At 46.1% G+C, this 21063-nt stretch overlaps 1 protein-coding gene and 1 long non-coding RNA gene across 2 annotated transcripts; one reads left to right on the top strand and one right to left on the bottom strand.

The window, feature by feature from the left end:
- Positions 1–2411: 2411 nt before the first annotated feature.
- On the top strand, positions 2412–3377 carry LOC128349523 (olfactory receptor 52K1-like). The gene has a single exon (XM_053305943.1). The coding sequence runs from the start codon at positions 2412–2414 to the stop codon at positions 3375–3377; it is 966 nt and encodes a 321-aa protein (XP_053161918.1).
- Positions 3378–5070: 1693 nt separating this feature from the next.
- On the bottom strand, positions 5071–15652 carry LOC128352558 (uncharacterized). The gene is made up of 4 exons (XR_008320490.1): positions 15470–15652; positions 11946–12134; positions 9916–10014; positions 5071–5517 (listed from the first exon to the last, which is right to left on the bottom strand). It is a non-coding gene; the product is annotated as an uncharacterized LOC128352558 (long non-coding RNA).
- Positions 15653–21063: the final 5411 nt, after the last annotated feature.

Genomic DNA, 21063 nt, shown 5'->3' with positions numbered 1-21063 from the left:
AGCAGATCACATTCAAAACGTAAATAAAGGTTGTTGTGCAAAGCTACTAGCAGGGGGAGCAGTCTTGCAAAAACTCCACAACTGGAAAATACAGCTTTTTTTAATAGTACAGGAATAATTAGATTTAAGGGAATGGATATTATACGTTGCCATAGTAAATGCAGGACAGAAATCACTTCCAGAGGAAGAATCCTCCTAGGAGATTCATAAGAGGAGCAAAATGAAAGAGGGCACTGTTTGATTCCTTTGGTCAGGGTGCCTCAGCCAGGTTACGTGCAGCTAGTGCAAGGATTCGGAGGACCTTTGGATTGCATGCTGGGAGTCCTCCGTGATGCCAGACTCTGCTGGAGGATCCTCTGCTGTGTTTGAAAATTTTATTCATTCATTCATTCATTTATTTGTTGGTGTGTGCATGCATGCATGCCCCATCAGCCATACAGGACTGTGCTAACTTGATCATGTCTCCTCCCACCCAGGGCAATTAGCAGTTTCTGAGAGGAAGCTTTTGGTCAGGGAAGTGGGTTAAATAAAGACCCTCTTCCCCACTGCCGCTTCCTTGGTCCAGTTATTGGCTTTGAAGGTTTTTAAAAACAGAACTGGAGAATGCTGGCCATGGCTGTATCAGATCACATGGTCCAGCTTGGCCCTCCCAGCATGTTCTAGTTGGGGGAGAATGTGGATATTTCCATAACCCCTGGAACTGGCATTGAAGTTTTCAGTGGCAGAGGAGGCGCATGGAGAAGAAGGTCCCAAGTTCAGTCCTTGATTGGCAGCATCTCCAGTTAGAGGGCTGGGCTTGAAAGACGGCTGGCCTGGCTCAGGCGAAGGCACCTCCTCACATTCAGTGGGGCAGCAAGCTGGCTTAAGACGTACTCAAGAGATCAGGGCTCAGACTTGAATTCTAGATGGCTTTAGAAAAGGGGTTAGGCAGATTCATCAGTGGTTACTGGCCATTGTAATGGGGGAATGCCCTTGAACACCAGGGAAGACCAACAGGAGGGGGTGGTTGCCCTCTTGGACCCGCTGGGGGTCCCCTGGTGAGCCACTGCATGAGGCAGGGTGCTAGGCTGGATGGGCCCTTGGCCTGATCCAGCAGGGCCTGGCTTCTGTTCTGAAAGGCAAGTCAAGTTGGCCAGACTCAGGCCCAGGGCAGGACCTCAAAGAAGAGGAAACATGATGAAGTCCCTGGGATTAAAGTCCAAGCCAGAGAAGACTTCCTTCATTCTTGGGGTGGGAGAAGCATTACAAGCACATTCTGAGAAGTGGTGATGGGAAGATGGGCCAGCATTACATATGATTATTCATGTCTTGCAGTTTTATCCCACCCTTATTTTTGTTCATTACATTTATATGTCACTCTTGCTCCAAGACAATGCTGTGAGGTAGGCTAGGCTGAGCAAATGGCCCAAGGTCAACAGGCCCCCTCCCTCTGCCATTCAGGCCACTCGGGCAGCCTGGTTCTCTGCATGTGCAGCAGGAAAGACAGACTGGGTGGTTCCCAGGTCAAACTGGTGGGCAACCGTCTTTGCTCATGGCTTCCTTGGACCATGACTAAGGGTTACAACATGGCCGGCCGTTCTTCTGTGAGGTAATCGCCAAGTGAAGGGTGAAGAGGCTCTTTGGGGCTTCCGTGCTGAGACCAGCATTTTCCATGGTGCCCAGAAGCTGTTCGCCAGTGCAGTGCGTTGGCGATGGGTGAGATGTGCATTCTGGCTGGCGGGTCCCACCCCTGGACCCACAGGATGCGTTGCTAATGGCTCTGGCGATTCTGAATGAGTGGTGCCGTGAGGGGTCTGGCAAAAAGCACCTAGCACCCTCCTGAAAGGTGACCTCACTCTGTCCCCCATTCCCCTGCCTTGACATACTCACAAGGCCAGCCAAGTCAGTGTGAAAAGAGCAGGTGAGAGACCCAAAGAAGGGCTTGGGGGGGGGGGCTGCAAGCAGACAGAGTCTGTCCCTCTCTGGTGCCACCTGCTGCTGACGTCTCTGGATTCTCTGTTACCTTCCCAGCGTCATCCGGTGCTCAGCCTCCGTATCTGCATACATAAAGCAAAGGCACGCTGTCTGTCTGCAGAGATTCTCCTTCCAAAGGAAGGAGCCAGGGTCCCAAAGGCATGCTGCAGAGCCTGGAACGAATCAGTGCTGGCGAGGGGTTGGAGTGGGCCAACCAAGCCACGTGGCCGTGTCTGCTTCTTGATCGTTCTGGAAGCACATCCTCTGCAGCAAGTCCTGTGAACTCCCCTCCTTGCCTATTTGGGGGATAGATAGATGGTTTGGTGCTCATGTGGCTGGTCCCTCCTTGGTCTCTTCTCCATGGAGTGGTGTCTCTTTTGAACCCGTTGCTTCCTTGCAGGATCAGAGAGCTGCCATCCATGTGTCCGAACTGAGAAGAGACACACCCCAAGTCCCACATGTCGGCTGCTAACTTGACCTCACTCCACCCCTCCACCTTCATCCTTGTTGGGATCCCAGGACTGGAAGCCTACCATGTCTGGATCTCCATCCCCTTCTGCTCCATCTACATCCTCTCACTCCTTGGGAACTTTCTCCTCCTGGGGCTTATCAGGACAGAGCCGAGCCTTCATGAGCCCATGTACCTGTTCCTTTCCATGCTGGCGGCTGCCGATCTGGTTGTCTCCACCACCACCTTGCCCAAAATCCTGAGTATTTTCTGGTTTCAGAACAGAGGCATCCACCTCCATGCCTGCCTAGCCCAGGTCTTCCTGATCCACTCCTTTTCCACCATGGAGTCGGGGTTCTTTGCCGCCATGGCCTTTGACCGCTATGTGGCCATATGCAACCCACTGAGGCACTCTGCCATCTTGACCAGCACAGTCACTGCCAAGATCGGCCTGGTGGTCATGATCCGAGGGGCTGTGCTGCTGTGCCCTCACCCTATTCTGTTGCTGCAGCTCCCATACTGCAGAGGGAACATCATCGCCCACACCTACTGTGAGTTCATGGCTCTGGTGAAACTGACCTGTGCAGACACCTGGGTGCCCCAAGCCTACAGCCTGACCGTTGCCTTTCTGACGGGAGGGCTGGATTTCGCTTTCATCATTCTGTCCTATATCCTGATCCTCCGGACTGTGTTCCAGCTTCCTTCCAAAGAAGCCCGGGTCAAATCCCTCAGCACCTGTGGCTCCCACGTCTGTGTGATCCTGATCTCCTATACACCAGCATTCTTCTCTTTCCTGACCCACCGGTTTGGCCACAGGGTCGCCCCTTGTGCCCACATTATTGTTGCCAACATCTATGTCCTGATTCCGCCCATGATGAACCCCATCATCTATGGAGTGAAGACAAAGAAGATCCAGGAAAGTGTTCTCAGAATCCTCAGATTCTCCTCTCCGGAAGACAAAGAAGTTGAGAAGTAGCCGCCCTTCTGCACAATCAGGACTTTGTCCAATAAATGTGTATTTATTTCTCAACCGTTTGTGCTCAGCCCACATTTCTTCCCTCAAAGCTGAAGTTCTGTTTGTGGAGATGTTGCCTTTCCCCAGCACTTAAACCTTAATATCTTCTCCCTGGGAAAATGCAACTTTTCTCCAAAAGAGCACGTCCAGCACCAGGGATGCTGTGAGCCCCCCACCGGGCAAAATGACAAGATCAACTCCCTCTAGATGATTCCCAGAGCCCAGCTCTTCCTCTGAACAGGGTGGTGGCATTTCTGGATGTGCTGGTTATTAGGTGCTGACCAGCTGAGCTGAGCTGAGCTCTCTGTGCAGTTCATGGACTACTTTTATTATTTTATTCGATTTCTCTACTGCCCTTCCAAAAATGGCTCAGGGCGGGTTTTGAGATGGAATTATGCAAGAGCCCCCCAACACCCCATGGCAGCAGTTCCCTTTGATTTAGAACTCACTCCTGGCACGAAGAAAATCCCCCCACCTGCACCCCGCTGCCCACTTAACCTTCTCGGCTGTCAGTCAGTCTCACGGAATTCTCTAACGTTTTCTGTGTACAGAGGGATCCCTGAAACATCACTTCTTCTGATCTTTTGATAAAATTAGAATTTAAAAACCCAGGTGGCTTGAACAAATCCATTTTCTGATCACCTGAGATGCAACCCCTTCCCGTTAAATTAGTATTAACTGATTTATGAGAAAAGCAATGTAACACATTCTGCATTAAAGATGATAACATTCATAGCCATGATGACATTCAAAACCAGGAAAAAGAAAAAAAGGTTCACCATGATGTGGAAATGACAGAGTCAACAGATAATCTCATTGGGGAGATACTAGGCCAGGGGTGGGGAACCTTGGCTCTCCAGCTGTGGCTGGGGATGATGGGAGTTGTAGTTCAACAACAGCTGGAGTGCCAAGGTTCCCCACCCCTGTACTAGGTGAATTCCAAAAACATATACTTAGGACTCAAAAAGTCAACTAATTATTATCATTAGGGACATATTTATATCTCTGTATAGACAACAAATGTTTCTCAAAATGATTTCCATAGCAAAAGGAATGAGCGGATGATTCCCTGCCTCCAAGGGGATCACCATCCAGGCACGGTGTGTCTGTGTGTGTGTGGGGGGGGGCAGTGGGCTGTGCTGGGATGGAAGAGGGACTTCTGCTTATCCCTTGCTAATAGAGCCCCCGCCCCGGCCCTGCTTTCGAAGGCTGTTCAGCCCAGTAAGCAGGGTTCAGTGAATGTCACAGTCATGGACGCAGAAGAGAAAGTGCAAAGTGTTTGTCTCAGAAATAAACCATTTATGCTCTTGCAAAGAAAAGCATTCTTTTTTGTTCCCTAGAGAATTCTAATGCCTCTGAGTACCAGTTGCGGGGAGCAACAGCAGGAGAGAGGGCCTGCCCCTTTCAACTCTTGCCTGTGGGCTTCCCAGAGGCTTCTGCTGGGCCACTGTGTGAAATGGGATGCTGGACTAGATGGGCCTCCTTGGGCCTGATCCTGCCGGGCTGTTCTTCTGTTCTTATGTTCTTAATGCATCCTTCCCCTCTTGACAGTCTTTGGAAAGCATCATACCCTTCAGCTGCGCACTGAGCCTATGTCTGCTTCCGATTTAATCTTATTTCTCAGGAGCACAGCATATGAAATCAGGAGATGCAATACTTGATCTGTTATTTATTAGTTATATTTTTATACCACCCTTCATCCAAAGAACCCAGGGAGGCTAAAACAAGATAAAAACAGTAATTAAACTTCAAGAAGAACAAACTGCTAAAACAAAAACCCAGCTACTTTAAAAAGAGAGCCAGGAGCGGGTGGAGATCATTGGCCAAATGCCTGTTTAAAAATCCACCTAAAGGTGTCTCGGATCTTGATGTACCTTCCAAGGCCATTGTGAAAGAAGGTTGTTCTGTTCTGTGATTACGAATGAGTGCTTGGTTCATATGGTTGTTGAATCAGTTGTGACTCCACCACACAGATGTATCATCTGGCCCCCCTTTTACCAACTGGTTAACAAGGATGTCGTGGGAGTGTCTGCGAAATGCATTGCTGAAATCAAGAAGCACGATGTCCACAGCCTCCCCATGATCTCCTGCTCCAGAAACTCTGTCGGAAAAGGAGAGGAGATTCGTCAGGCATGACTTGCTCTTGACAAATGTCTTCCTAATCACCAGATTCTTTTCTAGGCATTCACAAACTGCTCAATGATCTCTTCTAGCATCCTGCCAGGTAAACATGTCAAACTAACAGGTCTATATCTCCTGGCTCCCCCCCCCACCCTTTGAAGATGGGGACAACATTTCCTCATATCCAGTCTCCGGGCACCTCACTCGTTCTCCAGGGTGCTTTCCAAATTAACCCTTACCACAGTATCACAACGTATCCCCTAAGTGTCCTTCTGTATTGCCTGTATATTGACATTGCAGTCCCTGCTCTGTCAGCAAGGTGCCATTCACATTTCCAATGCCTTCTTTTGGGTTTTATTGCTCTGTTACAGTCCTACAATGTTGTTAAAAAATAGCTATATTTTTCCGTTTTAGGGAGTTTCGGGCAAACTGGGAAAGACTGCTCCCCCTGCTGGTGGATTTCTGCAACACCCTTTAATTGCATTGTCAATTCGATCCTGCCAAAGCATTTTACGGTGGTTGTAGCCTGTAATCTGGAAATCACCCAGGGCACTTTCCAGATTACAAGCTGCAATGGGGTAAAATGCTTCGGCTTGGCAAGATCGTATTGAAAACAATCCCCAGAATCACAACCTCTTACAATGGGAAAATACAGCTATTTTTCTGCAACAGACTTGCAATGTTGTAGTACTGCAACACAAAGGTAAAACCCGAAAGAAGGCATCGGAAATGTGAATGGCACCTGGGTGACAGCACAGGGACTGTGTGGTCACAACACAGGAAGTACGGAAGCACACTTAGCAGATCCGTAGGGACACCTGCTGTAGGCTTGAATCCGGAAAGCGCCCAGAAGTTCTCAGAGATTAGCGTTCTCAAACAGCAGCTCTGTGATCACATCTGCAAATTGAGACTGGAGTATTTGAGTTCCATATTTATCTTTTAATCTCCAGTTATTGTAATTTCTTGTTGGTCACCTTTTTCCGAAGTTCAAAATATTTCAAACACTGATGTAAATTGTATCTATTTCATATAAAATACAATAGATGAATGGATCGATGCAGAGTTATATTATTATAAGTGGTTACTCCCTTCCCCTTATTAAAGCCCCTCCTTTTTGGAAGGGGGGAACTACAGGGAGCATGCTTCTTCAAGAACATTAACAAGGAACACTCTCACATTTTTTCAAATATTCTCATGGAAAACCTTTTTGAAAGTGTTTCTTAAGGGGAGCTGGTCCATCACGAATTTCAGAGCAGGGCAGGAGACCCCGCCATTATGCACAGGGCCCAGTCTGGCCTGGCCTTCTGGCCTCTGCTGTAAACTCACATCTGACTTGGTGTGCCAGAGCTGCCTCTGAGCGCATCACAGGGGTGGCCCTGCTGGAGGAGAGGCCTCTGCCATTTGGACCCAGAGGAATGCGCTTGGAAGGCCCAGGTGCCCCCCCCCACCCCGCCCCATGAATGCCACAGGCTGAGAGGGTGGCAGGACTGCAGATTTCTTCTGATATCTACATAAACGAGCCACCATGCTTTTTCCGGGTGCTAGAAAGATATGCACTTTGAAGAAAGGGCTCCTCAGATGTCTGAGCAATGCTCTCAACCACTGCAGTCTCTGGAAGCGGCTCATTATGGACACCTCTAGGAAGTTTGACAAAGATGAAAACCATTTCAGGGCAATCCGTGATCTTTCACAAAGAAGCTAGGCCCTAGCCTAAGCGCGTGTTTTTAAGTTTGCTTTCAGGCGGCATGGATCGTGTCCCAACACAGCTGTCTCCTCTGATTGTACTGAGTGGCTGATTGTACCTTTCCTCATGAACCAGAGAATCAACGATGCCTTTCACAGGGTCTCCTTCCCTGCCTCCAGCGGCTTCTTTCTGAGTCCTTCCTCCACTCAATGTCTTGTTGTTATCCTTACTGGACAGGGAGCATCTCAGCTCTAGATTCTGTACCACAACCCATGACTGTTCAATGGGAATAGCACATTTCATTGCCTGAGCGTTTGCATTATTGGTAGGTATTGAAGCACAACATGCAATTCCAGCCTAAAAGAGACCTGAATTCTTTTCTGACCATTAAGGACCTTTGGAAAATACTGCCTGGGTGTTTTCACAGCTGATAATGAGAGTTTCTCACTGCCCCACACCCCAGTCTCCCCAGAGCTCCAGGGAGGGTTTGCAGGACTCCCGGCTGTGATTCCCCAGTGACGACTGCCAGAGGAAGTTGCTGGGACTCCAGGAGAAGAGCTACAAGCCCCTCCTTCCCACTGCCTCACCTTCCCCACCAGGGCTGGTTGGTGGGCAGAGCTCCTGGGAGGAAAATCCACATCCTCCTTCCTTTCTGGGCAGGATCAGGTCAGTGCCTCAGTGCTTGTACCGGGGCCCTGGATGGAAATTCTCCTCTCTCTCAGTGGGGTTTGTGTGTAGGGGTCGAGATGCAATGCCGGGGATTCCTTCTCTGAGAACCGGCCTCCCCCATCCCAGCTACCCTGCAGCATGTCCATTAGACCAGCCATAAGACCTGACCCTGGCTCCAGAGCTAGACGCCATCTCCCTGTCCTCCTGCCTGCTCCTACTGTGGTCGAGGTCTTCTGGGACAGCAGAGGAGAGAGGAAGAGAGAGAGAAGGAGAGACTGCCGCCTTGCTGCCTTCTCTTGTTAAACTGGGGTCTCAGTGTAAGAACCATGGAGAGGGGTCTTCTGTTCCAAAGCTTCCCCAAAAGAACTAGTGATTCCTTGAAAGAGAGCTCACCAGGCATGAAGTTGTAATCCCCATCCCCAAAGGAGGAACGGATAAGTCCAGTATGGGTGGATTTAGAGAATATTTGCCCCAGGCCTTCCCCCCTCATTGTCCAAAGGCCCCAAACTGAACCTTCACAGCACAGCAGTAATTTCCTACTGAGGGAAGGAGCCAACTGGAATTGGGTTCTTTTGACCCAAGGTCCCTTCTTAAGGTAGACTCCCAAATAGGAGCTGGGCAGGCCTTCTCAGCCTTAGGTCTTGTTGTTGGACTCCCATCCTGCCCAGCTACAGTGACTGACTAGGTAATGGGAGTTACAGTCCAACAAAATCTGGGGACTCAAGGTCAAGAACCTCTGAGCTGCTGTTTTGGCAGACAGATCGGAGATTGCCCTATTTATGTATTTATATCAAGGACAGACAGGTCTTTTAAAGGCCACATGTTTTAGTCAAAATATGAAACAGCTAACGAGTATGGTAAATGAAACTAACATTAGACACTGTCATATTATGTTACCCGTGATCAAAAGGCATCTGACAGAATGAAATGATCTCTTCAAGGAGTACTGAAAGGACTGTACACACGTACACACACACACACACACACACACACACACACACCCCTCAGTCTTGGGTGCATCTGATATCTGGGATGGCTGTGGCCTTAATTTGTTATAATTGTGATGATCATGGCGTACAGCTCATGAAAACCCCAAATCCACAATCTCAGAAAATTAGAATATTACATGGAACCAAGAAGACAAGGATTGAAGAATAGAACAATATCGGACCTCTGAAAAGTATACAGTGTACTGTGCTTGATTGGCCAGCAAACTCGCCTGACCTGACCCCATAGAGAATCTATGGAGCATTGCCAAGAGAAGGATGAGAGACATGAGACCAAACAATGCAGAATTGCTGAAGGCCGCTAATGAAGCATCCTGGTCTTCCATAACACCTCATCAGTGCCACAGGCTGATAGCATCCATGCCACGCCGCATTGAGGCAGTAATTGCTGCAAAAGGGGCCCAAACCAAGTACTGAATACATATGCATGCTTATACTTTTCAGAGGTCCGATATTGTTCTGTTCTTCAATCCTTGTCTTCTTGGTTCCATGTAATATTCTAATATTCTGAGATTGTGGATTTGGGGTTTTCTGGTTTGGTAGAACAGCTTTTTCTGAAACTTGAGTAAGTTGGTGTGGGACCACGTTCAAAGATGGAATCATTTTCTTCCACCACACATTGTCCTTTTGTCCTTGAAACTTCTACAGTTAAACTAAATGTGACATCAGAAGGCTTTAGAATACAAGGAAATGCAGCAAGAAGCAATATATCAATTACACCAATTGTCTGTTGACAATGAGAACCAACTGCTTCCCATGTTGAGATTACAGCAATTGCAAGTTCTGCATTATTATCAGCTGAGATGGATGATGCATAATTTAAAACATTTTCAGAAAAGTCTAGTCTGGCCTTACATCATCTTTCCATGCTGACAATCCAGTCACCATTAACACCATTTTGAGGGAAAAGAAGCCTTAGCAGTTGTGTAAATGTTTGTCCTCTTTCTAAAGCAAATATCAATTACTGAAATCTAACCTTTCTTCATCCAGAATAATTGAAGCATCTTTTGCCACTTACACTCTAGGAACTAGAAGAGGGCCATCTTCCTCCTCTCCCTCTCCTTCCTCAGCATCCTTGTTTTCATCTTCATTGTCAGCAATTGTTTTTTCTTCAGGTCTGAGATTTTGGAAGATAATACTTTACTAAGAGGTATAAATAGCTGAGAGCTTACCCCTCACCCCCTTTTCAAACAGTGATTCTTTATGTCCATTGTCCATTTCATTTAAGTTACTTCCAAAGTGGCACAGATTACATTTGTGTGTGCCTGTAGGTGCATGCGTGTGTGCGCGCGCACACACACACACGACTGCCATATGTACAATGAAATGAGTCACATGCTCTTTTTAAGGGGAATGCAAGATGGTATAAATGCAACATAAAAAGAATGGGAGGAAGGAGACCCTTTTGAATCCTGGAAAGCTCCTGACAGTCTGTAAGGACTGAACTATACTGAACTAGATGGGCCAATCAGGGGCGTATCTAGGGGTAGGGCAGGCAGGGCACGTGCCCCGGGCGCCACTTGAAGGGGGGCGCCATTTTTTAAAATTAATTTTTTTTAAAAAAAATGGCCACTGAAAACAAAATGGCCACTGTGCATGCTCAAATGGCCTCTGTGAGGCCCCCATGCCAGGCCTCGCAGAGGCCATTTGAGCATGTGTGGCAGCCATTTTGTTTTCAGCGGCCATATATACATATATATATGCCACCACACATGCTCAAATGGTCCCTGCAAAGCCCTAGAGGCCAGCGAGGGGAGCGGGAACCTTTGCAGACCCACCCCACAGCATTTAGGGGCTACAGGTTTTTTTTTTTAATTAATATAATATAAGTCACTGTACACATATTCAGTTTGGCACTATGTACAGAGAATCAGGGCTTGTGAATAATGAGCTGAAGCTTATGAGCTTGGATTGTATTCATTTGCTCTTATTTTGCTTCTTGTGATAAGTGAGTTAAATGTGATGTCTTAATAATATGGCTATTAATGGTGAGTTTGTCTTTCAATCAGTGTGAAATTAGTATTAATTAGCCTTAGTATTAAGGCCCACTGGGAGTTTCTTGCTCTCTTTCTCTCATTTTAACTGTCTTTCTGAAATACTAGAATATATTCCATGCAGTGACACAGTTTACTCTGCATAGCTTTTAATTATTTTCAGAGTAAATAGGGAAAAGTCAAATTCTCCATTTCTTTTTAAAACTTATGTAATTGTGATGCTACAATGCATAGTAGAGAATTAGACATTAGTTTTCCAAGTATACCTCCACATAGTATTTGGGTATTTCATGAGCCCCAGCATACTGAAATTTGTAGTTTTCTAAATTGTTTTTGAAAAATTCAAAGATTAACGAGCTTGACTTGTATTTTTCAGCTGATATTATGGTAAAGTTATCTGAAAGATGGGTGTTGGATGTTTGGACAAGGGGCGCAATTTCAGTGCTTGCCCTAGGCGCTATTTTCCCTAGATACGCCTCTGGGGCCAATTCACCATAAGGCAGCTCCATATGTTTGTGTCCAACATTAGCCAGCCCTTAACTGTGGCAAAGGGTCAAGCATTCGATTGGGTTCTCCCTCTCTCAATCCTTTTACATGCCAGTTCCTCTCACCACCGTTAACCATGGCATGATAGCAAGTCTGCTCTGGTGTTTAGTCATTCATTCATTCATCACATTTATAAGCCACCTAACACATCCATCCCAAGGTGGTGTACGGCCATATTACTCATGGATAAACGCTGCCCCTGAGACTCCCCTCGGTTAACCAAAAGTTGAGTTAGGAGTTCAACTAACTAAGGGTTAGGGCTAACCATGGCTAATGTTTGCACAGAAATAACTTCATGCCATGGTGAAGTGCAGAGAGAGCAAGGTGGAAAGGGAAAATATGTGTGCCAGAGGGGAGAGGCAGGCTTGGGGAAGGAAGCTTCAATGACACAGCTTGTTCCGGGTCCCGGAACAAGGTTAACTACCTGCACCAGCCCTAACAGAATTGCCTTACATTACCCTACAATACATTGCCCTAAGAATCATTTATTCAGTAAAATAAATGTTACCAAAAATATAATTCTTATAGCAAATCATTCCATTTCAGCAATATTAACAAACAAATCTCTTTCTTCTGAATCTCTCTGTGTTAATGGCTCCACAAAACCAATTCTATTCCCCAAAGAAAAGAAGATCACTCTTTTGCTTGAGTCACTGTAGAAGTCCTTTCCATTTTCTTTTCTTCCGCCAGTGAGGACCTATTAAGTATTAAAAGGCATAGTTTTAATTGATCATTTATTAAAAAACCAAACCTCATAACAAAAATACAGGTGAACCTTGCTATATGTGGTACCGATATCCACGGTCCATAAATAGGCACTTTACACCTCAGCATATGCGGGTACAGAAAGAGCTCAGACCCATGTATCTTAAGGGGGTGGAAATGACCTCTGAGGTCATTTCTGGCCACCATTTTTTTAAAGGGGCCATTTTGTGGCTCTTCTGTTGAGGGGGAAAAAGGATTTCCCCCCCCCCCTCTGATTTTTCACAGAAAATTGGCCAAACTGACAGTTTGGGGGGCATTGCTGAACAGATGAAATCCTGTGGTGCACGGTATGGCACTTATTTTCCATTAATTTTTGCCGTTTTCCAGAATCCACCCCCCATTCAAGAACATAACCCCCCAATTCCCATTGCCCTAATGCCTTGTTATCCCTGGTTTTGTTACCCGTTGAAATCTGCAGGAACAGAACCCCTGCAGATAATGGGGTCCGCCTGTATCTGTGTTTGGTAGCACAGAGATAGCAGTTTGTGCAATATACAACCCTATCAACAAGGGCTTTTAAACTGAAATATTAGTATTTAAAACTGTTTATTCACACTGACTTCAGTAGAACTGAATCAGTTTTAAAACAAATTATTCATAGTTGACTTCATTCACAGACACTTTGTTTACCTAATAAAAATTTGTACTAATTGATCAGTTTTCCAGAAGATAGATTATTTTCTCTTTAACACAGATTAACAAACATTGCGATGAGTAGCAATTTTGTGTGTGGAAGGAATTAGCAAAGGCCTGGATAAACCTACAAAGATTAGAATAATTCTGCCAATGGTTTTTCCTGTGACACTCTATGGATGCAAAAGCTGGACTTTGACGATGCAAGATAGAAAAAGCATTGACGCTTTTGAACTTTGGTGCTGGAGAAGACTTTTGAGGAGACCATGGACAGCCAGGAAAACAAACCAATGTATCATAGAACAAATCAAACCAGAATTTTCACTCGAGGCACAATGACCAGGCTCAAACTATCCTACTTTGGACACATTATGCGAAGAAGACCCAGCTCCCATGAGAAGTCCATAATGCTGGGGAAAGTGGAAGGAAAGAGAAGAAGAGGACCGCCAGCAGCAAGGTGGATGGACTTGATGACGACAGCAATTAGGGGTGTGCAATTTGGGATTTCGGGTGATTCGGCTCGGACCTGTTCTCAGAAAAGGTGTGAATTCTCATTCTATCATAGCAAATGAGATTTTTTTTCAATTAAACAACTCTCATGACCCCACTTTCACTTTTTCACACTTTCCTTTACTATGAATAATATGAGGAAGTAATCAATTTAGCACACTTCACCTTATGAAGACAAACCTCATACAAATAAATTCACCATAATTCACCCCTCTGCCCAATCACTCTTAAATTGGGGATGGGTGGTAGCCTCCACCCATTAGGCACTATCTACCAGCCCACCCCACTCCTTTGGGGCAGATCCACTTTCTGCCCCCAATCTGCCCCAAAGACACCCAAACTTCAAAAATTCTCAAAAAATCAGCCCTCTGCCCAATCCCCCTGAAATTGGGGTGGTAGCCTCCACCCATTATGCACTACCACCCCACCCCACTATTTTGGGGCAGATCCACTTTCTGCCCCCAAACTGCCCCAAAGTCACTAAAACTTCAAACATTCTCAAAAAATCAGCCCTTTGTCCAATCCCCCTGAAATTGGGGTGGTAGCCTCCACCCATTAGGCACTACCACTCCACCCCACTATTCTGCCCCAGGCCCTACTTTCTGCCCCAATATTCCCCAATCTGCCCCAATGACATGAAATTTTCAGAAATTTACCAAAAATCAGCCCTTTGCCCAATCCCCCTGAAATTGGGGTGGTAGCCTGCACCCATTAGGCACTACCACCCCACCCCACTCCTTTTGCCCAGATCCCATGCTATGCTCCCGAACTGCCCCAAAGTCACTAAAACTTTAAAAAATCGCCAAAAATCAACCGTGAACCGAATCACCCGAATTTTTCGTGCCCGAAATTCAGGTGATTCGTCTCGTGCCCAAAAAATATCGGGGGACATCGGGGGTGATTCGGTTCAGCCCCAAATCACCCGAAATTGTTCATTTTGGGCACAGATCGTTCTGTGCCCGAAATTTTTTGCACATCCCTAACAGCAATGAATGCACTACTGAGAAACCAATTTAAAGGCCAATTTGAGGACAGATCATCCTGGAGAGAATCTATCTATGTGGTCGCTAAGAGTTGAAACTGACTTGACGGCACTTAATCAAAAAATCAAGTGATCATGGTTTACAGTGGATTTGGATATTTTAGAATTTGATTCCCTGCTTATAAATTCTTTTAAATTTTAATCCTCATTTTATATTGTGATAACTTTGGTTATAAGCAATAAAAATATTTGAACTTGAGTCACAAACTTGATTCAAAAAGTAAATGATTTATTCACAAGAACCAATAATGGAAATGGACTTGGAATCCAGATTACCAAATCCAAGCTAGCTGACAAACCAATCATTTTCTTTGGATAACCTAGAACACTAACACAATTCTGGACAACTATACAAATTCCACTAGAAATCTCAACTTTCCACAAAAGTGAAATACTGTCCCATCTTTAAAATGCCTTATTTTAAACAAGTCACTATGCTGGGTCGGTGTGTTCCTATTCTTATTGCCGCTAAAGCAATAAGGCTGCACAAATTCCAGGCACCGGGCAGCCGTGGCACCTAGAAATTTAACCATGACACCTATGAAATTCAGAGGCAGAGTTATTAAATAATATCTGTATTTGTCACTGGCAGCCCTGTTTCTGTTCTAACTATGTTACTTGTAAAAGGGATAAAAAGAAGCTCATCTAATTTCCCCCTCTACAATGTCCATCACTAAGTCTGGCTATTTTGTCAAGCAGTGACCACTGTCTAGAGGATCCTATGAGGGTTTGGGAGAAAGGTTAAACATTTGTTTAAAATTGCCCACTTGCCCATTTCATTTGTGAGTTGGGTGGTAGATCATAGCACCCATCATGTCCTACCACCCAATCCACTTTGGTGTCACTAGAAACTACCCATGGGGAACACTGGGGTATTTCGAGTTTCCCCATTGTTCCCTATGGCCGGAACACTTGAAACGTTTCGAATTTTATTCCGTCAAAACAGCCAGTTCAACTGCTGTTTCAGCAAAATGTTTCGGAAATCTGTGTTTTGTTTTGAGCTTGGGAAAAACCAAAACAAAATCTGCTTCATGCACATCCCTGAAAAGCAGGTCAAGAACCACAGAGTTGTTTTTTCTTACCGGGAGGTGGGGATTTCAAGAATATCACTTATCTAACAGGAATGCTTTAGGTATTCAAAAAACCAAACAGAAACAACCTTTGGTTTGCAAGATAATTGTGGGTGTGGCAGCTGCAACTGAACTCCCCTTTCAAGGCAGTTTCCAGGGCAACCCGGGCAGAAGCGGTTTATGCCCCTCCTCTCTCTGCCCATCACTCCCTTCCTCACAAACATTCCGACTCTACTAGGCATGTGCAAATTTGACATTATGGGCCCCTCTTTGTTCTTAATTTGTAGGTTAGAGTGTTGGACTAGGACTGAGAAGATCCAAGATCGAAAACCCATTCAACCATGCAACTCACTGGGTGACTCTGGGCCAGTAATGTATCTATCAGCCTAACCTACCTCACAGGGTTGTTGTGAGGATAAAAATAAGTATGTACACCGCTCTGAGCTTCTTGGAAGAAGAGCGGGATTTAAATGTAATAAGATAGATAGATAGATAGATAGATAGATAGATAGATGACAGCATGTTGTACAGAAGGCAGAGCATCTAAAGAGATCTTTCCCGAAGCAATTGAGTCAGCATGTGCTTCCCTAGGATTAAAAATCCCCTTATAAAGATAGGAGGGGGGAAAGACCCAACTGTGGCTTTGAGCTTTCAAGTCTGCTTTTCAGCCTTTGCTGTGCATAACAGCCATTTTCCTTCAGATTTGACTTTAAAAACTGGAGCAGACAATTCTGAGTGTAAGAATGTCCCTTCTAGCATGAACAGTGAAAACAGAAAACTTTGAGAAGCCACAGAGGATTGCGTGTGAGGAGGAGGAGGGGAGGGTCAGGTAACAAAATGCTGTTCTCCCTCTCCACCCAAAAGGCACTTCCATGCTTGTGCAGTAATGGTTAGGGATGTGCAGACAGGTTTGAATTCGAACTAGTTCGGTTTGAAGGTTCAAACTCAGACCAAAAAGGGCATTGAACTGGCAGTGCCAGTCCAAGTTTGAACCAAAGAGAACCTGGTTCTATTCTAACCGGTTCAAAGAGGCTCAAAGGCTCAAGCCTCTCTTGTAGGTTCTGCTGGCCATTTGGAGACGCTTGTGTCACTTGCTTTCATTTGTCGAGCTCCTGCTTCCCTGACTGGCGAATTGTGTCTGGCCCTCTGGTAGGCTTTGCAGTGCTGCCCAATTGGCCCTGGGGGGGGGGGGGGGAACAAGGGTGGGGGCTCTGAAGGAGGGAGATGCAACTGGTATTTAAGGGCAGCTCCTGGGCTTGCAAAATCACTCCGCTTTGCTGAGGTGAGAAAGAGAGCTGTCTGGCTGCTGCTGCTTTTTTGGCTGTCGTCCTGCTGCCGCCTCTGTCTCTGGTCTGGTGTGGTCTCTCGGCTGGTGTGGTGAGGTCTTTCCTTCCTGCCTGTGCTCTGCTGCTTGGTTTTTTGGGGTATCCAGCCCCAACTTCCCCATTTTAAAAAGTAATTTCCCCTGGCTGTATGTGTGCTGCTGTGCTGTCTCCCTTTTGAAATTTCCCCCCGGAAGTGAGTGTCTCCTCTTGATGTAGCCCAGCTAACCACTGCTGGGGGCAGGAGAATGAGGCCTCGGGCTCAATTTCTTTAATTCCTCCCACCCCCTTTTTGCTTGCTGTAAAGTAAAGTGTGCCGTCACGTCGGTGTCAACTCCTGGCGCCCACAGAGCCCTGTGGTTTTCTTTGTTAGAATACAGGAGGGGTTGACCATTGCCTCCTCCCATGCAGTATGAGATGATGATGCCTTTCAGCATCTTCCTATATCACTGCTGCCCAATACAGGTGTTTCTCATAGTCTTGGAAACATACCAATAGGGATTCGAACTGGCAACCTCATTTCCCTGCGGTACCATTAGATGGCTGACTGACTGCCTTTTTTCTGGGCTGGGTTGACTCTGTCTCCAGCAGCCTCAGTCAGTCCCTTTATTCCGTTTTGCTAAGGAACATGATGTTTGCAGGATGTGTATCTGAATGGTCTCTTAAATCCATATCTAGATAGTTATTGTCTCCAAGGAATCAAGTGTCCAAAGTGGCTTTTCCCATAATATGTGTTCAGTGCCCTGTGGGAGGGGAGAAATGTTGTTCCCAAATCCTGTCCTTTAAAGTTTATGCACTCAGATCCTGTCCTTTAAAGTTTAACTTTATTATTTTGTTTGTTGAAGAAAATTTAAAAGACCCCACCCCACCCCGCCCCCAGTTGATATCCTTTTCCATATGACGTTGATGATGAGGTTTATTAGTTGGTTAATAATTTATAGAAACACTTTGATGTTGTGGTCACATAACATTAAAGGTCACATATCAAAGGTAATTTGGGTGAGCAGCTGTGATGGTTTCTTAAAAGCAATCAATATTGCTGTCCATGGTGCTGATTTCACCAAAGGGCCTTCCAGATTAAAGGAAGCTTATTACCAGTCAGCTTTGATTTCTTGGCAAGTTTTGGAAATTGGGTTTGGCCTGAGAGTGTAACAGTGTCCCTTACATGGTGATCCTATAGACAGTTTGAATGTCGTTGGCAGAAAACTCAGAATGAATGTGACCGAATACAGGCAAGAGCCCATATTAGGGCCTACTCTATGGTGGTGATGGTGGCGAAGAAATCCTACTTTTCTGCCACCATCGTTTCTGCTCAATTTCATCCAGTGGAGCTTTTTCAAGTAGAGGTTTGGGGCCTCCTAGGAAAGGACCCCAAAGACCATCAAACAGAACCCTTGGCTACCCACTGTGACCAATTGGCTCTACAATTTGCGGATAAAATCGCTCCTATCTGTTCTGATTTGGATGCTGAGATTTTTGAGGCACTGGAACTGGATGTTGCCAATGCACCATCTGATCTTGTTATATTGGATAGTTTTCAGACTGTCCTCAGTTTGCCTGAGGAGGTGGACAGGCTGCTTGGAAGGTTGAGGTCTACCACGTGTGTCCTCAACCCTTGCCCTTCATGGTTGGTGAAGGCCTCTAAGGAGGGACTGGGTCCATGGGTGGTGGGGATGTATAAATTTCTCTCTAAGGCAGGGGGTAGTGCCCCCTCACCTGAAGGAGACAATCATTAGGTCCCTCCTAAAAAAGCTCTCATTAGACCCAGATGACCTGAATAACTTCCAACCAATTTCTAACCTCTGCTTCTTGGGCAAGGTGTTGGAGAGCATTGTGGCATCTCAGCTCTAGGCTGTCCTGGATGAATCTGATTACTTTGATTGTTTTCAGTCTGGCTTCCGACCTGGATATGGGACGGAAACTGCCTTGGTCGCCCTGGTAGATGACCTGTGCCAGGAGATAGACAGAGGGAGTTTGACTCTGTTGATTCTCCTGGACCTCTCAGCTATTTTTGATACTATGGACCATGGTATCCTTTTGGGATATCTCTCCAGTTTGGGACTTGGGGGCACAGTTATACAGTGGCTCAGCTCCTACCTTGAGGGTCGTACTCAGAAGGTGGTACTGGGGGATGCCTGTTCCGCCCCCTAGCCTTTGGCCTATGGGGTGCCACAGGGATCTATTCTGTCTCCCATGCTGTTTAACATCTACATGAAACCTCTGGGAGTGGTCATCCATAAGTGTGGGTTCTGGTGCAATCAATATGCTGATGACACCCAGTTCTACCTATCTTTTAAGTCAGCAGATACCAGGGAGGCAGCGGATGCTCTGAACCAGGGCTTGGAAGCTGCTCTGGACTGGATGGGGGGAAACAATCTGAAACTTAATCCAAACAAGACGGAAGTGCTCTGGGTTGGTAGAACTGATCATCTGAGTAATTATGATCCCTCTGAATGACAAAGTCCTCAGATTGGGGGTGCTTCTGGACCTGATGCTGTCCTTGGAGGCACAGGTGGTGGCGGTGTGCAGAAGCGCCTTTTGCCAACTACAGCTGGTATGCCAGCTGCGACCCAACTTGGAGAAGTCGGACATGACCTCAGTTGCTCATGCATTGATAACATCCAGATTGGACTACTGCAACGCACTTTATGTGGGGCTGCCCTTGAAGATGGTGCAGAAGCTTCAGTTGGTCCAGAATGCTGCTTCAAGGCTGCTTGTGGGTATAAATCATTTCATGAGTGTCACACCCATCCTGTGGCAGCTTCATTGGTTACCAGTCCGCTTCCAGGCTAGATTCAAGGTGCTGCTCTTGTCCTTTAAAGCTCCTGAGCCATTTCAGAAGGGTGGTATAAAAATCAAATACATAATAAAGTAAATACATGGCTTGGGGCTGGCGTACCTGTCAGACCGCATTAGTCCATAGAAACCCACCACAGCCCTCCACTCAGCATCTCAGGCCATGCTCATGGCCCCACCACACTAACAGAGATATAGTTGGCAGGAACTAGAGACAGGCCCTTTTGGGTTGTGGCCCCCCAGCTTTGGAACACCCTCCCTGAAGAGCTTCACCATGCTCCCTCCCTCTGGGTTTAAAAAAAATAAATACATCTTTTAAAAGAGGCTTTTTAATGTTCCATCTTTGGTTATATCTGTTAGGTCCTTTAGTTTTTAGTTTTTATAACTTTTAATTTTTAGCTCTTTAAATAACTGAATTTGAAACTTAATTCTGATTGTGCTTTTAGCCTGGACTTCTAACCTCTTTACTTTATTTGGTTAATTTTATTAACTTTATTTTACATTGTGTCTATTTTGTGGTTGTGAGCTGCCCCAAGCAGTCCTGTACTGAAGGGGCGGGGCAGAAATATTTTAAATAAATAAATAATAAAATGACTGAGAAACTTGCACAAAGACAAGCCGAGACCTGGCAGCTTCTAAAAGGCCTTAGTGTTCAGTTATCATTAAAAATATGTCTATGCCCCTTTTCCACCAAATAAGTTCATGAAGAGGTTCACACAGCAGAGAAATGCAGGGGGGGGGAACTGTCGCTGTGCCAAAGAGGGTCTGACCTAAAATGAAACAGAAGGGCGACATGAGCCCCTGGAAGGGCTGCTCTGCTGGGCCGGAGGGGGGCAGTTGCCCATCACTTGCAAAAATGAGAAAAGTGCCCCTCACCCCTTAACCGGGGGATGCTCTTGATGGAGGAGGGTGATGTGGTGATGTTGCTTTCACAGAGTTAAGAGTGAATTTCACAGTACCTGGGATGCTAGAGGGGACATTTGTTGTATATGACAAGGGGAGTAAATGACAAGGGGAGTAAAGAGGCAAGCTGGCTCTTGATTTTACAAGCTTTTCTTTGCTGAACCTTCCTGAACTTGGCTCCCTTCTCACTAAACACAGAAAAGCTGCTTGGGTCTGTGCTCAGTGGTGACTTTTCTGGCTCTCGGTTTTTGTAGGTTTTTCTTTTGCTGGGCCGTCCTGAGCCTGGCACTCTTCTTGCCAAACCCAGCAATGATGGATGGGCTGGCTTTACCCTGCTCCTGTATGTAATATGAGGGCTCCTTCCAAATGGCCAAGCTGGATGAACAGTTGAGGAAGGAGTGGGGAGATGCCTGCAAGATTATCCATGCAGGGTGAAGGAAGGATCTTTGGGGAGCCTGGAGAGAAGAAAGAGAAGGAGACTGTGGACTGTGCATCTGCATGGTCTTCTCATGCTGGGCTGAAATGTCTGTGCTCTCTCCTTTCAGGTGAAAAGGGGAGCTATGGCGGACTCCTGAAGAATCCCAG

This window comes from Hemicordylus capensis, chromosome 3 (assembly GCF_027244095.1).
Source record: "Hemicordylus capensis ecotype Gifberg chromosome 3, rHemCap1.1.pri, whole genome shotgun sequence".
Classification (NCBI taxonomy): Eukaryota; Metazoa; Chordata; class Lepidosauria; order Squamata; family Cordylidae; genus Hemicordylus; species Hemicordylus capensis.
This window is presented reverse-complemented; position numbering and strand designations above follow the sequence as displayed.

Bases quoted from the DNA above. Each gene is read 5' to 3' on its own strand.
- LOC128349523 (XM_053305943.1), top strand. From the start codon at position 2,412: ATGTCGGCTGCTAACTTGACCTCACTCCACCCCTCCACCTTCATCCTT.